At 43.4% G+C, this 21,887-nt stretch overlaps 2 protein-coding genes across 3 annotated transcripts in view; one reads left to right on the top strand and one right to left on the bottom strand.

Moving 5' to 3' along the window:
* LOC147998938 (disks large homolog 5-like) overlaps positions 1–21,887 on the top strand; it is a 57,385-nt gene that overhangs the window by 11,062 nt on the left and 24,436 nt on the right. The window contains exons 2-4 of one of the 2 annotated variants that reach the window (XM_087596035.1): positions 3,426–3,538; positions 5,236–5,403; positions 7,550–7,663. The gene's annotated coding sequence lies outside the window, so the exon portion shown is untranslated. Of the gene's footprint in view, positions 1–3,425; positions 3,539–5,235; positions 5,404–6,403; positions 6,480–7,549; positions 7,664–21,887 lie in introns of those variants that run through there. The other variant, XM_087596036.1, reaches the window with a different exon arrangement.
* On the bottom strand, positions 6,695–20,156 carry LOC147998939 (disks large homolog 5-like). The gene is made up of 7 exons (XM_087595389.1): positions 20,055–20,156; positions 11,237–11,342; positions 10,045–10,312; positions 8,723–8,866; positions 7,925–8,091; positions 7,098–7,203; positions 6,695–6,980 (listed from the first exon to the last, which is right to left on the bottom strand). The coding sequence occupies exons 1-6, from the start codon at positions 20,154–20,156 to the stop codon at positions 7,139–7,141; spliced, it is 852 nt and encodes a 283-aa protein (XP_087451515.1). The 3' UTR covers positions 6,695–6,980; positions 7,098–7,138.

The raw sequence follows: 21,887 nt of genomic DNA, 5'->3' as shown, positions 1-21,887 counted from the left end.
CCAGCCTTCTGTCCCTTTGGTTCTCCTCACTTCACAGAGGTGCCTATTGAAAGGTGAGGCAAGCCGGGATCTCAACAGTCTTTGGCCAAAGAAGTGAGAGCCCACAGGGCAGAGCAAGGCAAAGCAGAGCCAGGCAGAGCAAAGTGAAGCCCTGCCAGTCAGCAAATAGGCCTTGGGCATGTGGGACTGGTGGCAGCAGTGCTTGCCCTTGCTCTCCTGGTGGTGCAGAACACCTGCCTGGATGTGGGGAAACTCACAGTGGCTTGTCCTCCAGCTGCAACTGCCAGTGCTTGGGGAGGGGGAAGTTGAAGATGCTCCCATGATCCTCCGATTTCCGGCCCACTTTGTCCATGGTTGTCCATGTTCAAGGCTGTGGTCAGCCCCGCCAGAAGCCCCGAGGACAGGGAGAGCAAGCACAACTGGCCAGCAACCACCATGGGCATCTGCGGTGGGACCCAGGCCAAGTAGCCACAGAGGCGCACCAGGCAGCCAGGCACCAGCCCCAAGCCTGTGCATACTGAGGCCAATGACACTCCACTAGTCCCTCCCACCATGCACATCCCACCCCTGGCAGGCAAGATCTCTCTGTCCAGGGCTTCCCCCAGACCTCCAACTACCAACAGCTCAATGAGCCCTTACTTAATTCTTGTTAACCATAATGGCTTGTCATAAAAGGTCATTGGGAAAGTCAATGATGAGATGAAAGCCTTAAAAGAAAACTAGAGAGACTTACTGAAATGAAGAAGAAAGCTCTCTTCCCAGTAGGAGCCTGGCAGTCCCAAGCTCAGGGCACCTCATGTCCAGTCTTGAACCCAGCATGCATTGTTGTGGAGAACCTGCCTGCTTAAGGACCTGGCTTCCCACTCATTCTCCTGAGATGATGACTTTAATTCTTTTAATTTTTACTGGTTATTTTCTTAATTTCCATTTCATGTGTTATCCCCTTTTCCAGTTTCCTTTCTCCACGAAGCAGAGTCCAGCTCACAAGCCTGAGCAGCTGCAGCCATAGTGCACCATGGGGGATCCTGGGGCAGACTGTTTCATCACCAAGATCCTGTGGACCCACAGGGGCTGCATGACCTTAAAGGAACTGCAGAGTAGGAGCAGGCTCCAGAGGCAGAGCTCTATGAGCTGCTGGGCAAGACTGCTTATTCCTATTGGAGACTGGAGATCAGGCAGGGATCACGCTGTAGGTGGCGGCTACTACTGAAGCCTGTGGCTTCAATCTCAAGTGCATCCAGGGACCATGCTACAGATTGCCCAAGCCTCTGCAAGCTCAAACTTCTGGGACAGAGTCATTATGCAAAATCCCAGAGAAACCTCTGCAAATATCCACACCAAGTTTTTAGGAACAGAGCTTCCAGGTCCTGAAGAATCATGAGCTTTCTGGGCTTAACCAAGAGGAGCCGGCCTTCTTCCTGGTACAGGGGGATGCTTTTCTCCTGCAAAAGTTACTACAAAGGAGACAGCCACAAACAGATCTGCTTGAAGCCACAGCCATGCAAGAGAGTCCAAGTCTGTGAGCACTTCACCCAGGCCAACTGCCGTTACCTCAACTGTCTCAGGTCTCATGACCTGATGGACAGGAAGGTGCTGACCTCCGTGACTAAGCACGGGCTGAGTTCTGATGGGGTCCAGAACATCCAGGACATCTGCAACAACAAACACATTAGGAGGAGACCCACTGGCATGAGAGCTCCTCATGAACATCATAGCAGCAGGGCACACAGAGACAGAAGCAATAGCAGAGACTGATTCCTTCCAAACAGCCTAGGATTTCTCTCCCATGTCTCATTTTGGCATCTGGTTCACCTTGTCCAGATGTCACCAGCTGTAAGGATTCCCTGGAGGACGTGTCTACAGCTGTCACTCAGGAGGTCAAGAACCTGGGGACCCAGGACTCTGCACAGCTTTCCTTGGTCTCATCTAAGGCTGCTGGTGTCTGAGGACCCAGTCACATGAGAGCAAGCCAGGGGTTTTCTGAGAATGGACATCTGGATGGCTTCTTTTCTAGAAATCCTACTGATTCTTTGTAAGCTCCTGCCCTCTCTGCTGGCTTTCTTCTTGCTGCAGCAAAAAGAGATGAGTCCATGTCCATGAGAACAGGCATGCCTTCTGGACACCGCATGGAGGTCAAGGGAAAGAATGAGGCTCCAGACATCGATTACATCCCATTTTAAATGGTTCTATTGATGGGGTGACAATGGAAGAAGCAACAGACTCAGGAATTCTAGGTAAAGGTAGAAACTCAGGGAAGGAGTTTGGCAATGTTCCTTCTCTTTCAATTCAGTGGAATAATTGAAGCACTATTGTTATTGGGTCTTCATTAAAAGTCTGGTAGAAAGGATGCATTAAAGCCATGTGGCCCTGATTATTATTATTTTTAATTTTTGGAGTGGCAGCCTTTAATGACTGTATCTATTTTCTTATGGGAATTATTCATTACCTTCCCAGATCTGTATTTAACTTGGTATTTGTTATCTGTTAGAAAAATCACCAGTATCAAATAGATTTTTCACTTTTCTGTAGTAAAGGCCTCTGAAGTAAGCCCTAATGATTGTTGAATTCACTCAGTGTCCTTTGTTATATCCCCCTTTTCATTTCTGATTTGGTACTTTAGATATAGGCTCTGTGGTTTGTCTGTCTTGTGGATCTTCTCAAAAAAAAAAAAAAAAAAGCCAGCTCTTGCTTTGCTTGGCTCTTTGTATCATTCTCTTTGTTTGTAATTGATTGATTTTAGTTCTGAGTTTATTTCCTGCCATCAAATCCTACCAGACTCTCTATGGGATGAGGCTTTGCCTCACCTTGGTAACAGCAGCATGTGATACATGAAGCTTTTGCTGCTCTCTGTAGTGGGGACGACGTCACAATTTCACTGAAAACCATGCACAGCCTCGTTTTAGACTGTATTAAAGTAGCCCACGATTTCAGTGCTCCCTGCAAGGTGCCATGAGACAGTAGTAACATGAGTCTGCCTGCACCTCGACAGTTTTCACTAGGGACTTCTAAGTGATTTTATGAAAATTTATAGTGAGTTCATGGATGAACATGCACAAACACAAACGCACACACACACTTTACTGGCATGGTGCACATTCTTTCCACACAAAGAAGAAAGTGAGTATTAATGAAAACACACCAATAAAGGAATCGATGGACGGGGTTGTGGGGAAGCTGGGGCTTAGAGTTATTTAAAGGCCCTGTGCAGGCTCTCCTTCTGTTGGAGGCTAAACTTCAAGTGCAATGGGGTTCTTTATTTTCTTTCTGTATAGCACACAGAGCTAGGGTGGAAACTAGTTTTTGAGCATATTTGGCAAGTACTAGAACACTGAATTAATTCCTAGGGCTGGAACCCTATTAATGTTCTACAGAATTACAGGGCAGGCTGGATGAAGACTCTCAGCTGACAATGTGGACATCTCAAGACAGGCACTGGACAATGGCTGACAGACTTGTATGAAGACTGGAAATGTTTGGCTATCTCAGAGGAAAAGAAGGCCCCTCCGACTACACTGTACTCTAAGGACAGTTTATTCAGGTAAGGGATGACATGAACTGTTGTCTCATGTCACAGATGTGAGCACAAAATATCCTAGGTATTGTATGCCAATGGTAGCATTAACAGAACAAATCACACAGTGCTGTGAAGATATAGAATATGACTATATGTAGCAAGAACCAGGCCTCTTCTAGTTTCTAAGATCATACCTGAGAACCTCAAATATAGTAATAATGTGATAATGTGGTATAAGTCTAGTTACAACTAGTTTCTATTGTGACACAGATGACTCTTTTTGTGTCATGGTCAGCTTATAATAAATGACTAGACATAAGCATGAGAATAACCAAATACTACATTGCTTCTCTAGCTGCTGAGCTTTTAAAAGCCCTGGTGTGACAGCAAGCTTTTGTGGACATCTGGATTATTCCTTCTGTACTTTAACTCTCTAAGTCAACCCCACTCTGAGTAAGTCAGTTCCATTCCATAAGTTGGAAATCAGTCAACTGGAAAAAAAATACTTTCTCAATACAAACACAGATTGGCCATGGAAAAAGGGCAGCTTGAACTGTCCCACCTAGGTCCTGGGCTTGCACAGGCCTGCTCTCCAAAAGAAACGTGTGTTCACAGCTGCAGGCTGCATTCACTATGGATGCTCTTGAGGTTCCAGCTGGCAGATATGCTCTGGGGCGGGACAGACTCGCCCTGCAGCTCTATTGATGGGGTGACAATGGAAGAAGCAACAGACTCAGGAATTCTAGGTAAAAAGAGAAACTCAGAGAAGGGGTTTGGCAATGTTCCTTCTCTTTCAAATCAGAGGAATAATTGAAGCACTATTGTTATTAGGTCGTCATTAAACGTCTGGTAGAAAGGCTGCATTAAAGCCTAGTGGCCCTCATATATATTTTTTAATTTTTGTAGTGGCATCGTCTAAATACTATCTATTTTCTTATGAGAATAATCTTATGACTCTTTGTATTATCCTCTTTGTTTGTAATTGAATGATTTTAGTACTAAGTTTATTTCCTGCCATCAAATCATACCAGACTCTCTGTAGGATAAGGCTTTGCCTCATCTTGGTAACAGCAGCATGTGATAAATGAAGCTTTTGCTGCTCTCTCTAGTGGTGATGACGTCACAATCTCTGTGTAAACCATCCACAGCCTGTTTTTAGGCTGTATTATAGTAGACCACCATTTCAGTGTTACCTGCCAGGTGCCGTGGGACACTAGTAACACACGTCTGCATGCACCTCGACAGTTTTCATTACAGTCTTCTAAGTCATTTTATGAAAATTGATAGTGAGTTCATGGATGAACATACACAAACACCTGCACAGAAACACAAACAAACACAAACTCTCTCTCTCTCTCTCTCTCTCTCTCTCTCTCTCTCTCTCTCACTCTCTCTCTCTCTCTCACACACACACACACACACACACTTTACTGACATGGTACACATTCTTTGCACACCAAAAATAAAGTGAGCAGTAATGAAAATACACCAATAATGGAGTCGATGAAGGGAGTTATGCAGAAGCTGGGACTTAGAGTTACTTAAAGGCCCTATGCAGGCTCTCCTTTTGTTGGAGGAGAAATTTCAAGTGCAATGTGGTTCTTTATTTTCTATCTCTAAAGCACACAGGCTATGGTGGAATGTAGGGCTTTGAGCATGTTTGGAAAGTACAATCACACTGAATTAAATCCTAGGGCTGGAACCCTATTAATCTTCTACAGAATTACAGAGCAGCCTGGATGAAGACACTCAGCTGAAAAGGTGGACATCTCAAGACAGGCACTGGACAATGGCTGAAGACTTGTCTGAAGACTGGAAATATTTTGAAAATTCAGAGAGAAAAAAAAGGACCCTCTGACTACACCGTACTCTAAGGACAGTTTATGCAGGTTAGGCATGGCATGAACTATTGTCTCATGTGACAGATGTCAGCACAAAGTATCCAAGGTATTGTATGCCAATGGTAGCATCAACAGGACAAAGCACACAGTGTCATGAAGACATAAATTATGAGTTTGTGTAGCAAGACCCAGGCCTCTTCCAGGTTCTTAGATAGTAACTGAGAACCTCAAATACGGTAGTGATGTGATAGTGTGGGGGTGAATCTAGTTACAACTAGCTTCTATTGTGACACAGATGACTCTTTTTGTGTCATGGTCAGCTTATAATGAATGACTAGACCTAAGCATGAGAATAACCAAATACTACATTGCTTCTCTAGCTGCTGAGCTTTTAAAAGCCCAGGGTTACAGCAAGCTTTTGTGGACATACTGGATTGGTCCTTGTGTACTTTAACTCTCTGAGTCACCTCCACTCTCAGTAAGTTAGTTCAATTCCATAAATTGGAAATCAGTCACCTGGAAAAAATACATTCTCAATATGATCCCAGATTGGCCATGGAAAAAGGGTAGCTTGAACTGTCCCACCTAGGTTCTGGGCCTGCACAGGCCTGCTCTCCAACAGAAACCTGTGTTCACAGCTGCAGGCTGCATTCACTATGGGTGTCCTTGAGGTTCTTCCCTAAACTGCTTAGATTAAAATAATTTTCATGCTAACAATCAAAAAACTCATTATGCCAATCTGGCCAACAGGAAGCTAATTTCTATTCTGTATTTTGTCAGATGTGCAGAATACATATGGTCATCATTGATAGTAGGTGAAAGATCTGCTCTAATATGGACACTAAGTGGTGCTGGAGGATGATCCTGACCCACAATGAGGAGTGGTGACACCAGAGCCCTGTAGGGATGGCTGGCAAGCTAACACATTGAACATGCACAGCTCAGTAAATTTCCTGTGAATACACATCTACTGAGATCTCTCTATTTGATTGGAGGTGATCCTGTCCACCTAATACAGTACATGATGTGGAAGGACAAAAGCACCTGCAGGAGCTGTGGTGATGACTCACAGGATAGAGCATCTGCTACTCTCTCAGAAGAACCACATGGACCCTAACAATTGGGTAAAGCATGTCAGTGATTACTTCATAAAGTGTGTGTCCGAGAAACAGCCACATTTTCCACACAAAAGACACTGTCACACTGGGTACCCCTTGGTGACTTTGAATTCACTTATTAGCCCAGGATCCATGGAACATGCAGAGATCCATCTCCACCTGTCAGTTCTAAGTCCACAGGAGGGGACAGAACCCTTGAATAAGAATGATGGTCTTAAGAGTCAAGAGATAGAATTCAATTTTTATTCATAAGGAATTCATTTTTACAACAAAACAGGATTAAAACAAATAAATTAAAATATTTAAAAATATTTGAAAAGATAAAAACAGTAACAAGAACATATAAATATGAAACAACAAAAAGAAAATTTCAATTAAAATCATAACAAAAATATTTCTAAACACCACAATCTTAACGAACATTTGGAAGCACAGATGTATTGCTGTTTCTCCTCTTGCACACATAATGAAGGGCGGTCCCCCAAGTTGTCTCTCAAGTGCTGTTTTCTGAGAAGAAAGTAAGACCTCAATCAGTTTGGCTGGCTTAGTGTTATATAAATTTAGGGTCTCTAAGCAATGACAAATTAACTCTGAGGAAGAATACTCATCCAAAAAATTTGTTACCATTCAGGATGTTTGTCATCAGGGACTCCTGAGAAAGCAACTTATTCCTCAGGAAGCTCTCTTACTGGTGTGTGTCCAATTCCAGCTCTCTTGTACTTTCTGAGACCTGGGAGAGGAAGGCAGTTTTTCAGACACTGATTTGGTGGTGAAATGCAAGGCAGCTGTCGGAAGGCTGCCTTCTACCATCTCAGTTCTATTGGACAGTCAACATGGACCTTTTAACTGATATCATTGTTGCTAACTCTGTGGGCAGGGCAAAATCTCCAGAGAGCCTCAAAGTAATGTGGGCTGCCAATATGGGACCCAGACTTATACCAGTGCAAACCAAGAACAGGGCAATGGAAGGAACCTCATTGGGTTGCAGGAAGAAAGTAGATGTCCATATGTCACCAAGGTTAAAACCAATGACAAGTTCTAATTTGACATTTGCACTTTGTTCTTATCCCGCAAAGGTGCTTCCCACACAAGAAGTCACATGACCACAGAGTGTCATTTGTCAAAGAACCAAGAACTTGTTCAAAACTCTACAGAGCATCCAATCTATCACGTGGATATGCAATAATGAGGTATGTTATTAATCTGTCACCATTTCTATACTGCAGCTTCAAAAAGAGCAGACAAATATACTTGCAAAATAATTCAGTTTCTGAAAAGTGGTTGGCTTCCCAGAATACTTGTGCATAGGCAGAGCAATGAACAATTCCATTACATGAGGTGGTTGGCTGGTTGTGAGTGTAAATTAGAAAGGTGGTAGGAGAGAGCAAAGATGTATCAAATTGGCAAACTTTATCAGATATTTTTAAGCTAACACAGCTGCTCAACCCTACCAGATGATGCTGGGTCTGGACGTTGCTGGTCTTTATCTTTCTTGTTGAAGTCAACCAAATTTTTCTGGTTCAGTGCACAATCAAGATGTACCTCCTTGCTCTCCTGCTTCAGTGGGACCAACTTCTTCATACATGTGTTCTCCATCAGGAGCTGGCTGAGCAGGTTTCTGGAAATACAGTCTGCATAGTAAGATCATGCTGCCCCTTTCTCCCATTCCCACTCCCGAGTGCCACTAACTCCACCAGGACCCAGATACCCATGAAGACTTAACAGAATTCATTTCGATACATATAAGGCTGCTGCACAAACCACAAAGAGTAAATTCCGGGAAGAATAAATTGTTTGTTTGGCCCGAGCACCAATTAGTGTCCACATCTCTCAAAAAGAACATGGATCTACAACTATCCATGAAAGCCCAATGCATGGGGGCAACATCAATTAGTAGTGGGCAAACACCCTCAAAGGAGGTCAGTAGAACCAAGAGAAGGTCATGCTAACCATGTGGTCCACACACTGAGTTTTGTAAAACCTGGTATGACACCATAGGTCCAGGTCAGCCTAATAACCTGCTGACTTCAATCAGTGCTGTTCTATCTAGAGCGTTCTGCAGATGCCTAGACAATCCTGGGATGAGGAACAGTCTTTTGTGGAACTGAAAACTGAGTCCTAATGACCCTGGCACACTGATGTGTAAACAGCACAAGAGATAGAACCAGAGCTGAAGACCGTCCAATCCAGAACAAAGAAAGTCAGAAATGGCCATTCCACAGGTGATAGGCTTTCTGACCAGGACTTACCTAGAGAAGGTAATCTCCTTCTTCAGCTTATGGCTGTTCTCATGGATCTCAGTGTTCTCCATCTCTAAGTTGTGCAGAATTGACATGACCGCCTCCTCCATTCTCTCCAGGTCTTCATAATATGGATTTGGCCTGAAGTGTGGCCTGGCCCCAAATGATAGAATACAATGAACATCAGCATTTAGGAATATATGAGCTCAGGGTGGGTCCTGTACTACACCAGTCCTGGAAGGACACCTTCTGAATTCTACATATTGGATCTTCTTCAGCTTCAGAAACGTGTTTTTCTGCGTCCAGGACACCAGAATCTCGGCATCCAGATGGAGGCTTCCCTGGCTCCCTTTGTTCAATCAAGAGGAAATCTGCAGTCAAGCCAGTTAAGCTATCAAGAGCCTCGGCCACACCTCTCCATGCTCCCCCACCCAACACACCCAGAAACCGGTGATTACTTTTCTCCTGTTTTGATAACAGACCATATATCAACACAAAATTATAATCTGCACAAGGAATACAAATATACAGACAAACGTGGCCACATAGGCAAAGAACTGTACTGTTGACAGTGGGGCTCCCAGAACAAAGCATTCACATGACCATGAAAGTGTTACAGGTAAATACTCAGGCCAAGACATAGACCCCTATATTCCATGTGTGGAGGGAAATATAAACATATAAAAGTTGTGCATATGCATTTGGATGTATGCACACACAGACTCACAGACTGAGACACACCCACAAAAAAAAGAGAAAAGTTAACAGAATCAGAGAAAGAGAAAAACAAATATGGAAACAGAGAGTACTGTGAGAACCAGGAGAAATGCATGCACCATTGCTGTCTCAGAGTGCAAGACACACAGACAATAACAAACAGGCCTGAGCCTGAGACCTTCTAGTCAAGCATTGAGATGAACAGTTTGGGAACAGGCCCCTCGGGCTGCTGCCTGGTTCTTCCAGCACTCAGTCCCCTGCCTAGCAAGTACAGAGACTCACCATAAACTCACTGCAATTACAATCTTGCAAAGCCACCATCTGTCAAGGGCTTTGCAAATGCACACTAGACACTCACTCTCCCTGACTTTATCCCCGAATTCTTCATTCAGACCACAAGATCTGCTTTTCAATAAATTAAGCAGATGAGTCCATTTTCTATCTTGCTCCTCAGGAAGGGTCAAGGTTCTGAATCTCCTCTATATGGGAGGTGAGGTTTAGCACAGGGTGGTTAGGGAGGCACAGCTTTCTAGAACCCAAAACCTTAATGGGATAAGAAGAAGGTGACCTTGCAGACCCAGGAATGAAACAAGACCATTTGGAGCGATTCATACCTGTTCTTCATGGATCTCTCTGTCAGAAACCTCAGGCGATCTCTCAGGTCATTTCTCTCCTCGGTAATGAGCTGCAGCTCTTTAATCAGCTTCTCCTTTTCCTTCTTGGCCTGATTCTCGCTTAGTTCAGTGCCAGGGGATGATGTTTCTCTCCCAGCGTCTGTAGGTAGAAGAACACAAGTGAACCTGCATGGGGAGAATGCATAGAGTGTACATAGACCACAGTTAGGCCTAAACAGGAGAACAAGCCTGGAACCCAGTGTCACTGCTAGGCGATTGGTCTATGCTTAAGAGGCCTCCTCAGTGGATCTCAGTTCTCCCACTACTCTATAGAGACCAAGAGATGTAAGCATCCAGGTGTTCCCTATTCCGGACATCAGGTGCTTACATGGACCACGGAGATGGCTTCTCCAGGATTATCATCAGCTGAACAGGGTACAGCTTGGTTTCAGGACCCTCACCCCTGTGGGTTCGAACTCAGATGATAAATTCACCATCCACAAGACTTGAGTGATTGGAGACACTCAGATGTCCTACCCTGATACTCTAGGCCAACAACTTTGGATTAAAAACACATTTCCATGGAGGACATGTTCAACAGACTTATCAGTTCCCCTATTTGAAATACCAAATGCCCGAGAAGTTCCAATAGGTTACAGGATGAATCTTGGTCCACATGTTCCAAATACTTTTGGTATTTTAGAAACATGTTTGTAACACACAACCTCTAATATATAAAGCTAACGATGACCCTGCCAGTTAGAAGAAATCAGAGGAGGTCGAAGAACATAAGGTTATTGCCTGGAGCACAATTCTCCCCCTGTTCCTACTGTCAGATATCCACTGAATTTAAAGAAGCAATGATAGTGAAGTACATTGCTGCCCTGTCTAAACTCAGAAAAGGTGGACCCTCCATGACTCCTGATGGTGTTATTATACAATGTAACATAACAAATGCACTGTAAAAGTAAAGACCAGAAGTTCACAGAATAATAGCATTGGCCTTACCATATCCTCCCAGTGGGGATGGGGAAACTAAAGTTCTGAAATCCTGACTTTCAGGAATTGTGATATTCATGGAAATTCAATTTCTTTTCAGATGCTCCAGTTGTTGTGGCCCATTGCTAGAAAGGTCAGCTTAAGCCTGCAGCCCCCCTGGCAGGAAGCTCAAAATACACTACCCAGAACTTACTCAACATTCCCCAGAAGTGCTGTCTTTGTCCATCATTACTTTGAGACGAAAGGCTAGACTCCTTCACTTTAGTCTCTCCAGAATCGACGTTCCCCCTCCCAAAATGCTTGCGAAGACGGGAAAACATGTCTTAGCTTGTAACCGCCAGACTCAGACTGAGAGAAACTAGGGCACTGGTTGTCACTACAACACTGGTGACATCAAAGAGGATGCCAGAACTCTCTAGGAGACAATAGAATGTCCAAGAAGGGACAGCAGATGTCATGGAGAGCAGACTTTGCCTCCCTGCTAATGTATTCCCTGTAATGAGCATAAGCAGAGGTGCCCTTTCCAGGAGACTTTCCTGGGGCAGAGTCACTGAGCATCTCCTGCTTCCAAAGCCAAATTTTCCTCAAGGCTTGATTATAAAAACCTTAGTAATTCTTATGCATCTAAATGAATGGTTCCTTCCATATCTTGCCCCAAAATGTCTCATCCTAACTCAAATTGTCCTCATTCACCAATGTTAGCCATTAAACCTTCCTGAGATTTCACACCAGATTGAATATGCAGTCAAAAGTTCTCTTGTCTCATTCTGTACGGGTGCTTTATATCACATCAAGAAATAGTCTGCATGGTAGGTTACAACATGGGTGTGTGTTAGGGGAACACTCATGAAGTCATGTGCTTAGCAATTGACAATTGCCAGAAAATTCCTTAGTTGAAAGAGTTGAAGTCTTTATGGTGCTAGGAATAGTGTGGAGACCTGTTGGCAGACGAAAGTGCAATATTGGACCCACCAATGAAGGGAACCTCATGCTGCTTGTGGGGTTCTCATCTCTGCGCCAATGTCACCAAAGGAGCACTGCTGACAGGCCTTCTATCAGAAGCTGAGCTTCTATCAGAAAAATAAAATAGTCAAGAGATATAGGGGGTGCAGATAAAGGTGTAGGACGAGGCTATACATATCACTACGTGGATAGAGCAAGGACCCAGCACTTGTGCTCTGGGTCATGGGCTTCCCCACAAACACAAAAGCATCTGTCACAGTAAAAAATGGATACTGTATTGAGTGCACACACTAACACTGATTGATCAGATCCATACCCCAGATTTTGGGGGCAGATCCATGGCCCCAAATATCTTCCTCTCAACCTATACAGCAAAAAATAAGAAAGAAAGAAAAGAGTCAAAACAAAAAGCTCAAGCTTCTCATATGAGGATTGCAGGAAGTTTGATCTGGTGGTCAGTTCTGATTAGGCCATTTTAGATAGAACAGTGCACAGTGATGCTTAAGGTGATGGGTCCTATATAAAGCTTTCTGCAATATTGGAATTTTAACAAGCCTCATCCAGAACATACAGAACAGGAAAGGATGTGATCACCATGTCCTTGCTCTCTATCAGGTTATTTTTCTGTGTCCGTGATTGTCAGCCATAGACAGCAACAATCTGAAATAGCTGGTAGACATGGAACAAAGTGGCTAAAACTATAGTTGTGGGTTGCACACCTCAACTGTCAAAGGCTAATGCTGTCCTCACAGTCCCTGGAGGCCCCTCTTGTAAGACTGTCTACTGGAAAGTAGAAGCAGGTTTATCTGAGCTCAAAGTGAACCTGGCCAGCTAGGAAGAGGGCAACATGGGATACTTGAGACTCTGTCTAAAACCAGCACAGAAACCCACACTTCCTTCAAAGCATCATCTATGAATTCTTGATTATCTACCATTCTCTCCCTACCAGTCTTTCAGACTGGAATTGTAGAAAAGAACTGGAAATGATCTTCCTATTCTGAAGACCTTGATCTCTCTTTCCTTAGGTGCACATTAAGAACTCATGCAAATGGGTATGACCATCTGAACATCTTAGTATCATCTACTCAGTATATCCAGCATAATACTGTGCCTATGGCAATCTCAAGCTTCCCTGAGTGTTGCTGACCCAGCAAGAAGTATGAAGTACTGAGGTCAAACCCCAGTGATCCTTTCAAGGGTTTAGAAGAAAGCCATCAGAGAAACTCCACTTCTTTGTCCTTAGATTAAATCAAGCTGATACAATGTGAACCTGGTGGGCTATTTAACCATGCATCTTTCTGCCAACCCCACCTTTCTGAATTCAGTCCATGTGAACCTGCATGCGGAGAATGCATAGAGTGTACATAGACCACAGTGAGGCCTAAAGAGGACAACAAGCCTGGAATCCAGTGTCACTGCAAGGAGTTTGGTCTTCGCTTAAGAGACCTCCTCAGTGGGTTTCAGTTCTCCCTCTACTCTATAGAGACCAAGAGATGTAAGCAGCCAGGTGTTCCCTATGCCTGCTGACACACGCAATAAATGCAGTAAATTTTAATTTCTGTTCAATTGTTCAGTAACTTACATACACTTGCATATTGCTGTGGAAGTGATGGGGTTTCGTGATCAGCATTGCATTTAACAATGCATAACCAATCATCCCTCCTAGAATGATTCTGTATATAGAGAAAGAAAATTTATTAGAATGGCTTATAGGCTGTGGTACAGCTAATTCAACAAGGAATGGAAGGTCTAAAACGCAGTAGTTACCCCTGTTGAAGCCAATCCCCCTAGCATAGCTGTAGCCATTTTGTTCCATGCCGGCTAGATACTTCATATTCTTGCTGTAATATGTCACATATCATTGTTGTCTGAAAATAATTTAACACAGCAGGGTCAGGAATGATCACATAACTTGTGTATGTTTTTTTTTTATCGGTTATTTTGTTTATTTGGATTTCAAATGTTAACCCCTTTCCAGTTTCCCCTACAATAACCCTGCATTCCACCCCCTTCCCCAGCCTCCTCGAGGGTGCTCCCCCACCCACCCATTCCCGAAATACTGGAAGGAAATACTTTATGTTGTCAGGTTTCTTAATCTTAAATTTCATAATTATAAGCTTCATGTAGGACCAAAAAATTAAAGGTCAATATGAGGGCTGCAGAGATGGCTCCATGGTTAAGAGCACTGACTGCTCTTCCAGAGGTCCTGAGTTCAAATCCCAGCAACCACGTGGTGGCTCACAACCATCTGTAATGAGACCTGATGCCCTCTTCTGGTGTGTCTGCAGACAGCTACAGTGTACTTATATATAAATAAATAAATCTTTAAACAGATAAAAAGTCAGTATGAACCTTTGTTGTCTAAAATGGCTTGAGTCAGGGCTGACAAACAGACAGCCCTTCCAGCACCTGCCTATGAGCTCACAGTTTTAGGCTTTATAAACTGACATAGAAAAATGTCCAGGGTCCTAGCCTGACAAATTCTCAGCTACGTCTCTGATGATCAGTCTTAGGGTGGGCATTCAAAAAACCATCCCTCTCTAAGTGAGGTCAGAGTTTGTGTGGTTTATGGGGCAACTCCTGGACCCCAACGGTTTTGTCCATAAGGCTGGATATTTCAGCTGCTCTTCAGTACATGCAGGAATCCTGAAGAAGTAGGCAAATTAATAAAGCAAACTTCCTTCTTCCATGTCCTTGATATGAGCTGCCAGCAGAAGGTGTGGTCTAAACAACAACCAACGGATTGGGTAAAGGTCTTTATCAATCCTACAACAGATAGAGGGCTTATATCCAAAATATACACAGAACTCAAGAAGTTAGACCGCAGGGAGACAAATAACCCTATTTAAAAAATGGGGCTCAGAGCTAAACAAAGAATTCACAGCTGAGGAATGCCGAATGGCTGAGAAACACCAAAAGAAATGCTCAACATCTTTAGTCACAAGGGAAATGCAAATCAAAACAACCCTTAGATTTCACCTCACACCAGTCAGAATGGCTAAGATCAAAAACTCAGGTGACAGCAAATGCTGGAGAGGATGTAGAGAAAGAGGAACACTCCTCCATTGTTGGTGGGATTGCAGACTGGTACAACCATTCTGGAAATCAGTCTGGAGATTCCTCAGAAAATTGGACATTGAACTACCTGAGGATCCAGCTATACCTCTCTTGGGCATATACCCAAAAGATGCCCCAACATATAACAAAGACACATGCTCCACTATGTTCATAGCAGCCTTATTTATAATAGCCAGAAGCTGGAAAGAACCCAGATGCCCTTAAAGAGAGGAATGGATACAGAAAATGTGGTACGTCTACACAATGTATATTAATCAGCTATCAAAAACAATGACTTTATGAAATTCATAGGCAAATGGATGGAACTAGAAAATATCATCCTGTGTGAGGTAACCCAATCACAGGAAAACACACATGGTATGCACTCATTGATAAGTGGATATTAGCCCAAATGCTCGAATTACCCTAGATGCACAGAACACATGAAAATCAAGAAGGATGACCAAAATGCAGATGCTTCACTCCTTCTTTAAAAGGGGAACAAGAATACCCTTGGCAGGGAATAGGGAGGCAAAGTTTAGAACAGAGGCAGAAGGAACACCCATTCAGAGCCTGCCCCACATGTGGCCCATACCTATACAGATATTAGGTAAGATGGATGAAGCAAAGAAGTGCAAGCCGACAGGAACTGGATGTAGATCTCTCCTGAGAGACACAGCCAGAATACAGCAAATACGTAGCCGAATGCCATCATTAAACCACTGAACTGAGAACGGAGCCCCCGTTGAAGTAATCAGAGAAAGGACTGGAAGAGCTTGAAGGGGGTTAAGACCCCATATGAACAACAATTCCAACCAACCAGAGCTTCCAGGGACTAAGCCACTACCCAAAGAGTATACATGGACTGACGGTGGACTCCAACTGCATACATAGCAATGAATAGCCTAGTAAGAACACCAGCGGAAAGGGAAACCCTTGGTCCTGCCAAGACTGAACCCCCAGTGATCATGATTGTTGGGGGGAGGGCGCTTATCGGGGAAGGATGAGGAGGGGATCACCCAAATAGAAGGGGAGGGGAAAGGGTTGAGGGATGTTGGCCTGGAAATCGGGAAGGGGAATAACAATCGAAATGTAAATAAGAAATACTCAAGTTAATAAAGATGAAAAAAAAATAAAAAGAAAAAAGAAGGTGTGGTCCAGATTAGAGGTGGGCCTTTCCATCTCAAAAGATCTGAATTAAAGATTTATCTTCTGATCTCCAAGATTTGGATTACAAGTAGGTCTTCTTGCTTCAGAAAATTTAATTAAGAAAAAAAAAATCCAATGGTGCTAATGCCTTTAGCCTCAGCATCCAGGAGGTAGAGGCAGGTGGATCTCTGAGTTCAAGGCCAGCCTGGTCTACAATATGAATTCTAGGACAGCCAGAGCTACACAGGGAAACCCTGTCTCAAAAAAAACAAAGAAGAGGAGGAGGACCAAGAGGAGGGGGTTGAAGAGAGGAAAACAGAAAGAAGGAAGGAGAGAGAGAGAGGGGGGGGGGAGAGAGAGAGAGAGAGAGAGAGAGAGAGAGAGAGAGAGAGAGAGAGAGAGAGAGATCCCCCTCACAGGGCGTCAAGCCATTTGGCATTAGTTAATTCCAGGTACACTCAAGTTGACAACCAAGAACAGCAATCCCATTACGTGGTTGTGATCTCACCCTGGTAGGCTCCTGAGTAGGAGGCTGAAGCAGGAGAATTGCCATAAGTCTGATGCCAGCATGAACTACACACGTGTTCCAAGCCAAGCCAATCTCAGCTACAGTTTGAGATTCTGTCTGAAAAATATGAAAGAGAAAGAAAACATAAATTCCTAGAGCAGTGTTTCTCAACCTTCCTATGGCCTCAACCCTTTAGAACAGTTCCTCAAGCTGTGGTGACCCCAACTACAAATTATTTTGTCGCTACTTCACAACTGTAAATTTGCTACTGTAATGAATCTTTATTGTAGTGTAAACTATTTGATAGGAGACCCTGTGTGGGTCACGACCCCCAGGCTGAGGGCCTTTGCCCTAGAGGCGGTCTTGGCCCAGATTATATAGTTCATATTATGATGGGCTCTCTCAGCGTTTGAAGGTCAAGTATATTCACTTGTACCATCAAAACTTAAAAATTCAGTTGAGCTGCTGGCTGGTACGGTGTGACATCCCCCAGAATACCTTTGCCATTTTGTTCCATGCCTGCCAGCCATTTCATATTGTTGCTGTAACACGCCTGCTGTCACTGACGAGGAGAAGGGACTTGGCTCAAGGACATGCTGACCACACACCTTGTTTTGTTCTGAATGTTCTGTATGCGGTTTGCTAATCTAGAGAAATTCTAGACCTGAAGGAGTGGTTCTCTGAAGTGGACACAGGTGAAAGGCTAAGGCAGATGTGTGAAGGAACGTTTCACTGAAGCAGACACAGGTAAAAGGATGTTCTGCTAAAGCACGCATGTGAAGGGACACGTGATGAAGGGTTCTGCACTAAGGACACACATGCATTGGTCTGCCTTGCATTCTGTAGTTGAGCTGCATTTGTTGGGACTTCATAGAACCACAGCAAAAACCCTTCTGGTGGGCTGTGTAGTTTCTCACTGTTTCCTTGGACTCGTGCTGATGGACAGAGTGATGTCAGCTGAGACAGACACATGTGCTGACGCAGGACACAAGCTGAGGCCAGGCCCATGGAGGACACGGGATATTGAGAGGGAGTTTGGATGGAGTTATGCTTGCGTAGCTTGTTGGTCTGGGGTCTCTGCTGATCTCTGCTCGCCTGAGAGCTGCTCTTACTGACTGTGTAGCATCTTGGCTGCTCTTTGTTCCCCTTGGACAGCCCTCAGGACCAGGCGCTCCTCTCCGTTAACCATGGCTGCTGTCCTCTTCCACTCTCCTCTCCATCACACATGTTCTTCCTTTATTCTCTGGCAGCTTCTTCCTCCTTCTTCCCTCCTCATGATCCTCTCTAGCAAAGCCCTCAAAGCTCCCCTCCCCCATCTCTCTGCTGTGCAGCTGTTGGCTGTTGGCTTCTTTATAATCACAGTTAACTGGGAGCAGGGTCAGTTTTTCAGGGTTAACCAGTGTTGAGTTCAACAAATTAGCATTAAAATACAAGCAGCATTAGGCCAATACACTACAGGGGTTTTTGTTTGTTTGGTTGGTTGGTTTGGTTTAATTTTCATTTACCTTTTTACTTGAAATTTTATTTTTCGCTATTTTTTATTAATCGGTTATTTTATTTATTTACGTTTCAACTGTTGTCCTGCTTTCCACACTCCCCTCATCAAACCTTACATCCCGTTTCTGCTCAGCTTTGCCTATGTGACAGTGCTCCTGCACCCACACATATCCATCCCCACCTCACACCTCTAGGATCTGCATTTGGTGGGGCAATAGGCCTCACCTTGAACCATAGAGCATCCTTGCATACACTTTGGCTGGCAGTTTGGCCCCTGGGAGCTTTGGGATTAGGGAAAGAAGATCTGGTCAGATATTAAATCCAACGATTGCTGCTTTCTCTTCTTTTTCTGGTTATAGGTGAAATTATGTTTGTGTGCTTATCTTTTTATAAATTATTGAGAGAAGATTAATGTCTTGGTTTTTCTTGGTTATAGTTTAGTTCATTGTCTTGGAGTTTTCCTCCTATTAGCCTCTGTTGTGCTTTCTTACAGAAAAGAATTGTTTAAATTTGGTTTTCTCATGAAATATCCTGGTTCTTCCTTTTATGGTGATGGAGGATTATGCTGGATATAGGGGCCTGTGTCTGCATTACATCTGCCCAAGATTTTCTGACTTTTAGAATCTCTGTTGAGAAGTCTGTTGTAATTCAGATACGTCTGAATTTATTTGTTACTAGATATTTATACCTTACCCCTTTTAATGTTCTTTCTTGATCTGTGCTTTTAGCGTTTTAATTATTATGTGAATGGAGGAATTTTTCTGGTACAATTAGTTTGATGTTCTGTAGGCTTGTTGTACCTTTATGGCCTTTTCTTTCTTTACCTTATGAAAGTTTGCTGCTATGATTTGTTGAAGATGTTTACTGGATCTATGAACTAGAAATCTTAATTCTCTTCTCTATCTATTATCCTTAGGTTTCAACATTTAATTGTGTCCTGAAATTCATGGATGTTTTGGATTCAATAAACCATACATGTTTATCTGAGATGGGTGTTTTGTGCTTTGTGGGATGACCTCCTTGACCCCAGGCTGCATGAAGAATCTCAGCTGACAGTGGGGACATAAATTATAAGTATGTGTAGCAAGACCCAGGCCTCTTCCGGGTTCTTAGATATTAAATGAGAACCTCAAATACAGTAGTAATGTGATAGTGTGGTGTGAATCTATTTACTATTCTCTATTTTGATATAGATGACTCTTTTTGTGTCATGGTCAGCTTATAATGACTAGAAGACCTAAGCTTGAGAATAACCAAAGACTAAATTGCTTCTCTAGCAGCTGAGCTTTTAAAAGCCCTGGTGTGACAGCAACTGTTGGTGGACATTCTGGATTATTCCTTCTGTACTTTAACTCTCTGTGTCACTTCCACCATCACTAAGTTAGTTCAATTCCATAAATTGGAAATCCAAAACCTGGAAGAAATACTCTTTTTTTTTAAAGATTTATTTATTCATTTATTATATACAAGTACACCGTGACTGTCTTCAGACACACCAGACGAGGGCATCAGATCTCATTACAGATGGTTGTGAGCCACCATGTGGTTGCTGGGATTTGAAGTCAGGACCTCTGGAAGAGCTGTCAGTGCTCTTAACCACTAAGCCATCTCTTTAGCCCAAGAAATACTTTCTGAATATGATCTGAGATTGGCCATGGAAAAAGGGTAGCTTGAACTGTCCCACCTAGGTTCTGGGCCTGCACAGGCCTGCTCTCCAAAAGAAACCTGTGTTCACAGCTGTTGGCTGGCTAAGAAAGATTTCACGAGACGTGATACACAGCACTCGGACTTCTGCTTCAGTCATCTGCACAAATTTTCCCGGACGATATCCTCATACCTCCAGCAGGCGGGTGATGAAACTGTCCACTCTCAGCTCCCCTTCAGCCATCTTGTGGCCACCAGACTCTCCTCCCTGCAGCAGGAACAAGGGCTTCTCCATGGTGGCTGCAGCAGCAGTGGTGGTTTGGCATTCTCACCTAGGAGGCCCTATGCCTTTCTACCCCAGTTCCAACTCACCTCAGGCCCGGGCCTTCCCCCCATCCACTTCCCACGGAGCAGGGAGAGCAGCACCCACTAGAAATAAAAGGGAAGCCCTTGGTCTTGCCAAGAGTGAACCCCCAGTGAAAGGGATTGTTGGGGGGAGGACGGTAATGGGAGGAGGATGGGGAGGGAACACCAATAGAGAAGGGGAGGGGGGGTTAGGGGGATGTTTGCCTGGAAACCCAGAAAGGTAATAACAATTGAAATGTAAATAAGAAATACCCATTTAATAAAGATGGAGAAAAAAAGAGAAAAGTGTCACACATTTAAAACAGAAGAATATGGACCCTAATTTTAAAGCACAGCTCTGTCAATTAACTAAACCTTTAAAAAACTCAGAAAATCAGGCCAAACAATATTTTCTCGGTTTATGTATCTGTAATGTCGCATAAATAATAATGTCCGTTTCTTGCTATTGTGGAGGGAATTAAATAGTTAATATGTAATCATGGAAATTTTGAAGTACCATCCATTTTTCTGTTCATTAAATCAATCTTCCTCATTTCATTGATCAAGTATGTATGTTTTCTTTTCATAATTACATGTATAATAAAAACAGCATAAAAACCTTCAGAATTGTATAAGCTTTCACTTTTAACAAATTAAATTAGTTGTTCTTTGTATTTCTGCTGAACATTTAAATGTTCTTTATATGTCCCAATGCGAGTTTATTAGGTACCTATAAACTTTAAACTCTTTGCCTGAGAGCATGAGTACTATTTAATTATATAGTAACTACACTCAGGCTGTCTTTGTATTAGAACCAATTATATCAGACTCTAAGAAAAATTACTATTGCGTAAAAGTTTGTGTGTGTATGAGTGTGAGTGTCTGTGTGTGTGTGAGTGTGTGTGTGTGAGTGTGTGTGTGTGTGTGTCTGTGTGTGTGTGTGTGTGTGTGTGTGTGCAGCACATGACCAAACAACTTTCAGGAGCCATTTCTCTCCTTCTGTCATGTGGGTCCCAGGATGTAACCCAGATGTTTGACTTTGGCAATAAATAATATTACCCACTAAATAAATAAATAAACAAACAAAAAACAAGCCACCAATCCACTTTAAAATAAAGGCCAGAAGTTCACAGAATAGTAGCATTGGCCTTACCATATCCTTTCTTTGGGGATGGGAAAATTAATGTTCTGAAATCCATGACTTTCAGGAATTGTGATATTCATGGAAATTCAATTCCTTTGCAGATGCTCCAGTTGTTATGGCCAATTGCTAGAAAGGTCAGCTTAAGCTTGCAGGACCCCAACCATCCCTCCCCCCGCCTCCACAGATGCTCAAAAGACACTGCCCAGAACTTACTCCACATTCCCCAGAACCACTTTCTATGTCCAACATTTCTTTGAGACGAAAGGTCAGACTCCTTCACCCTAGTCTCTCCACAATCGACATCCCCCCTCCCAAAACACTTCTAAGACTGGAAAACATGTCTTAGGATGTATCTGCCAGACTCGGACTGAGACAATCTAGGGCACTGGTTGTCACTACAACATTGGTGACATAGCAGAGGACGCCAAGAACTCTCTAGGAGACAATAGAATGTCCAAGAAGGGACAGCTGATGTCATGGGGAACAGACTTTTCCTCCCTGCTAATGTTCTCCCTGTACTGAGCATAAGCTGAGGTG

The sequence above is a fragment of the Rattus norvegicus genome, chromosome 19 (genome assembly GCF_021556685.1).
Source record: "Rattus norvegicus strain SHRSP/BbbUtx chromosome 19, alternate assembly SHRSP_T2T, whole genome shotgun sequence".
Taxonomy (NCBI): domain Eukaryota; kingdom Metazoa; phylum Chordata; class Mammalia; order Rodentia; family Muridae; genus Rattus; species Rattus norvegicus.
This window is presented reverse-complemented; position numbering and strand designations above follow the sequence as displayed.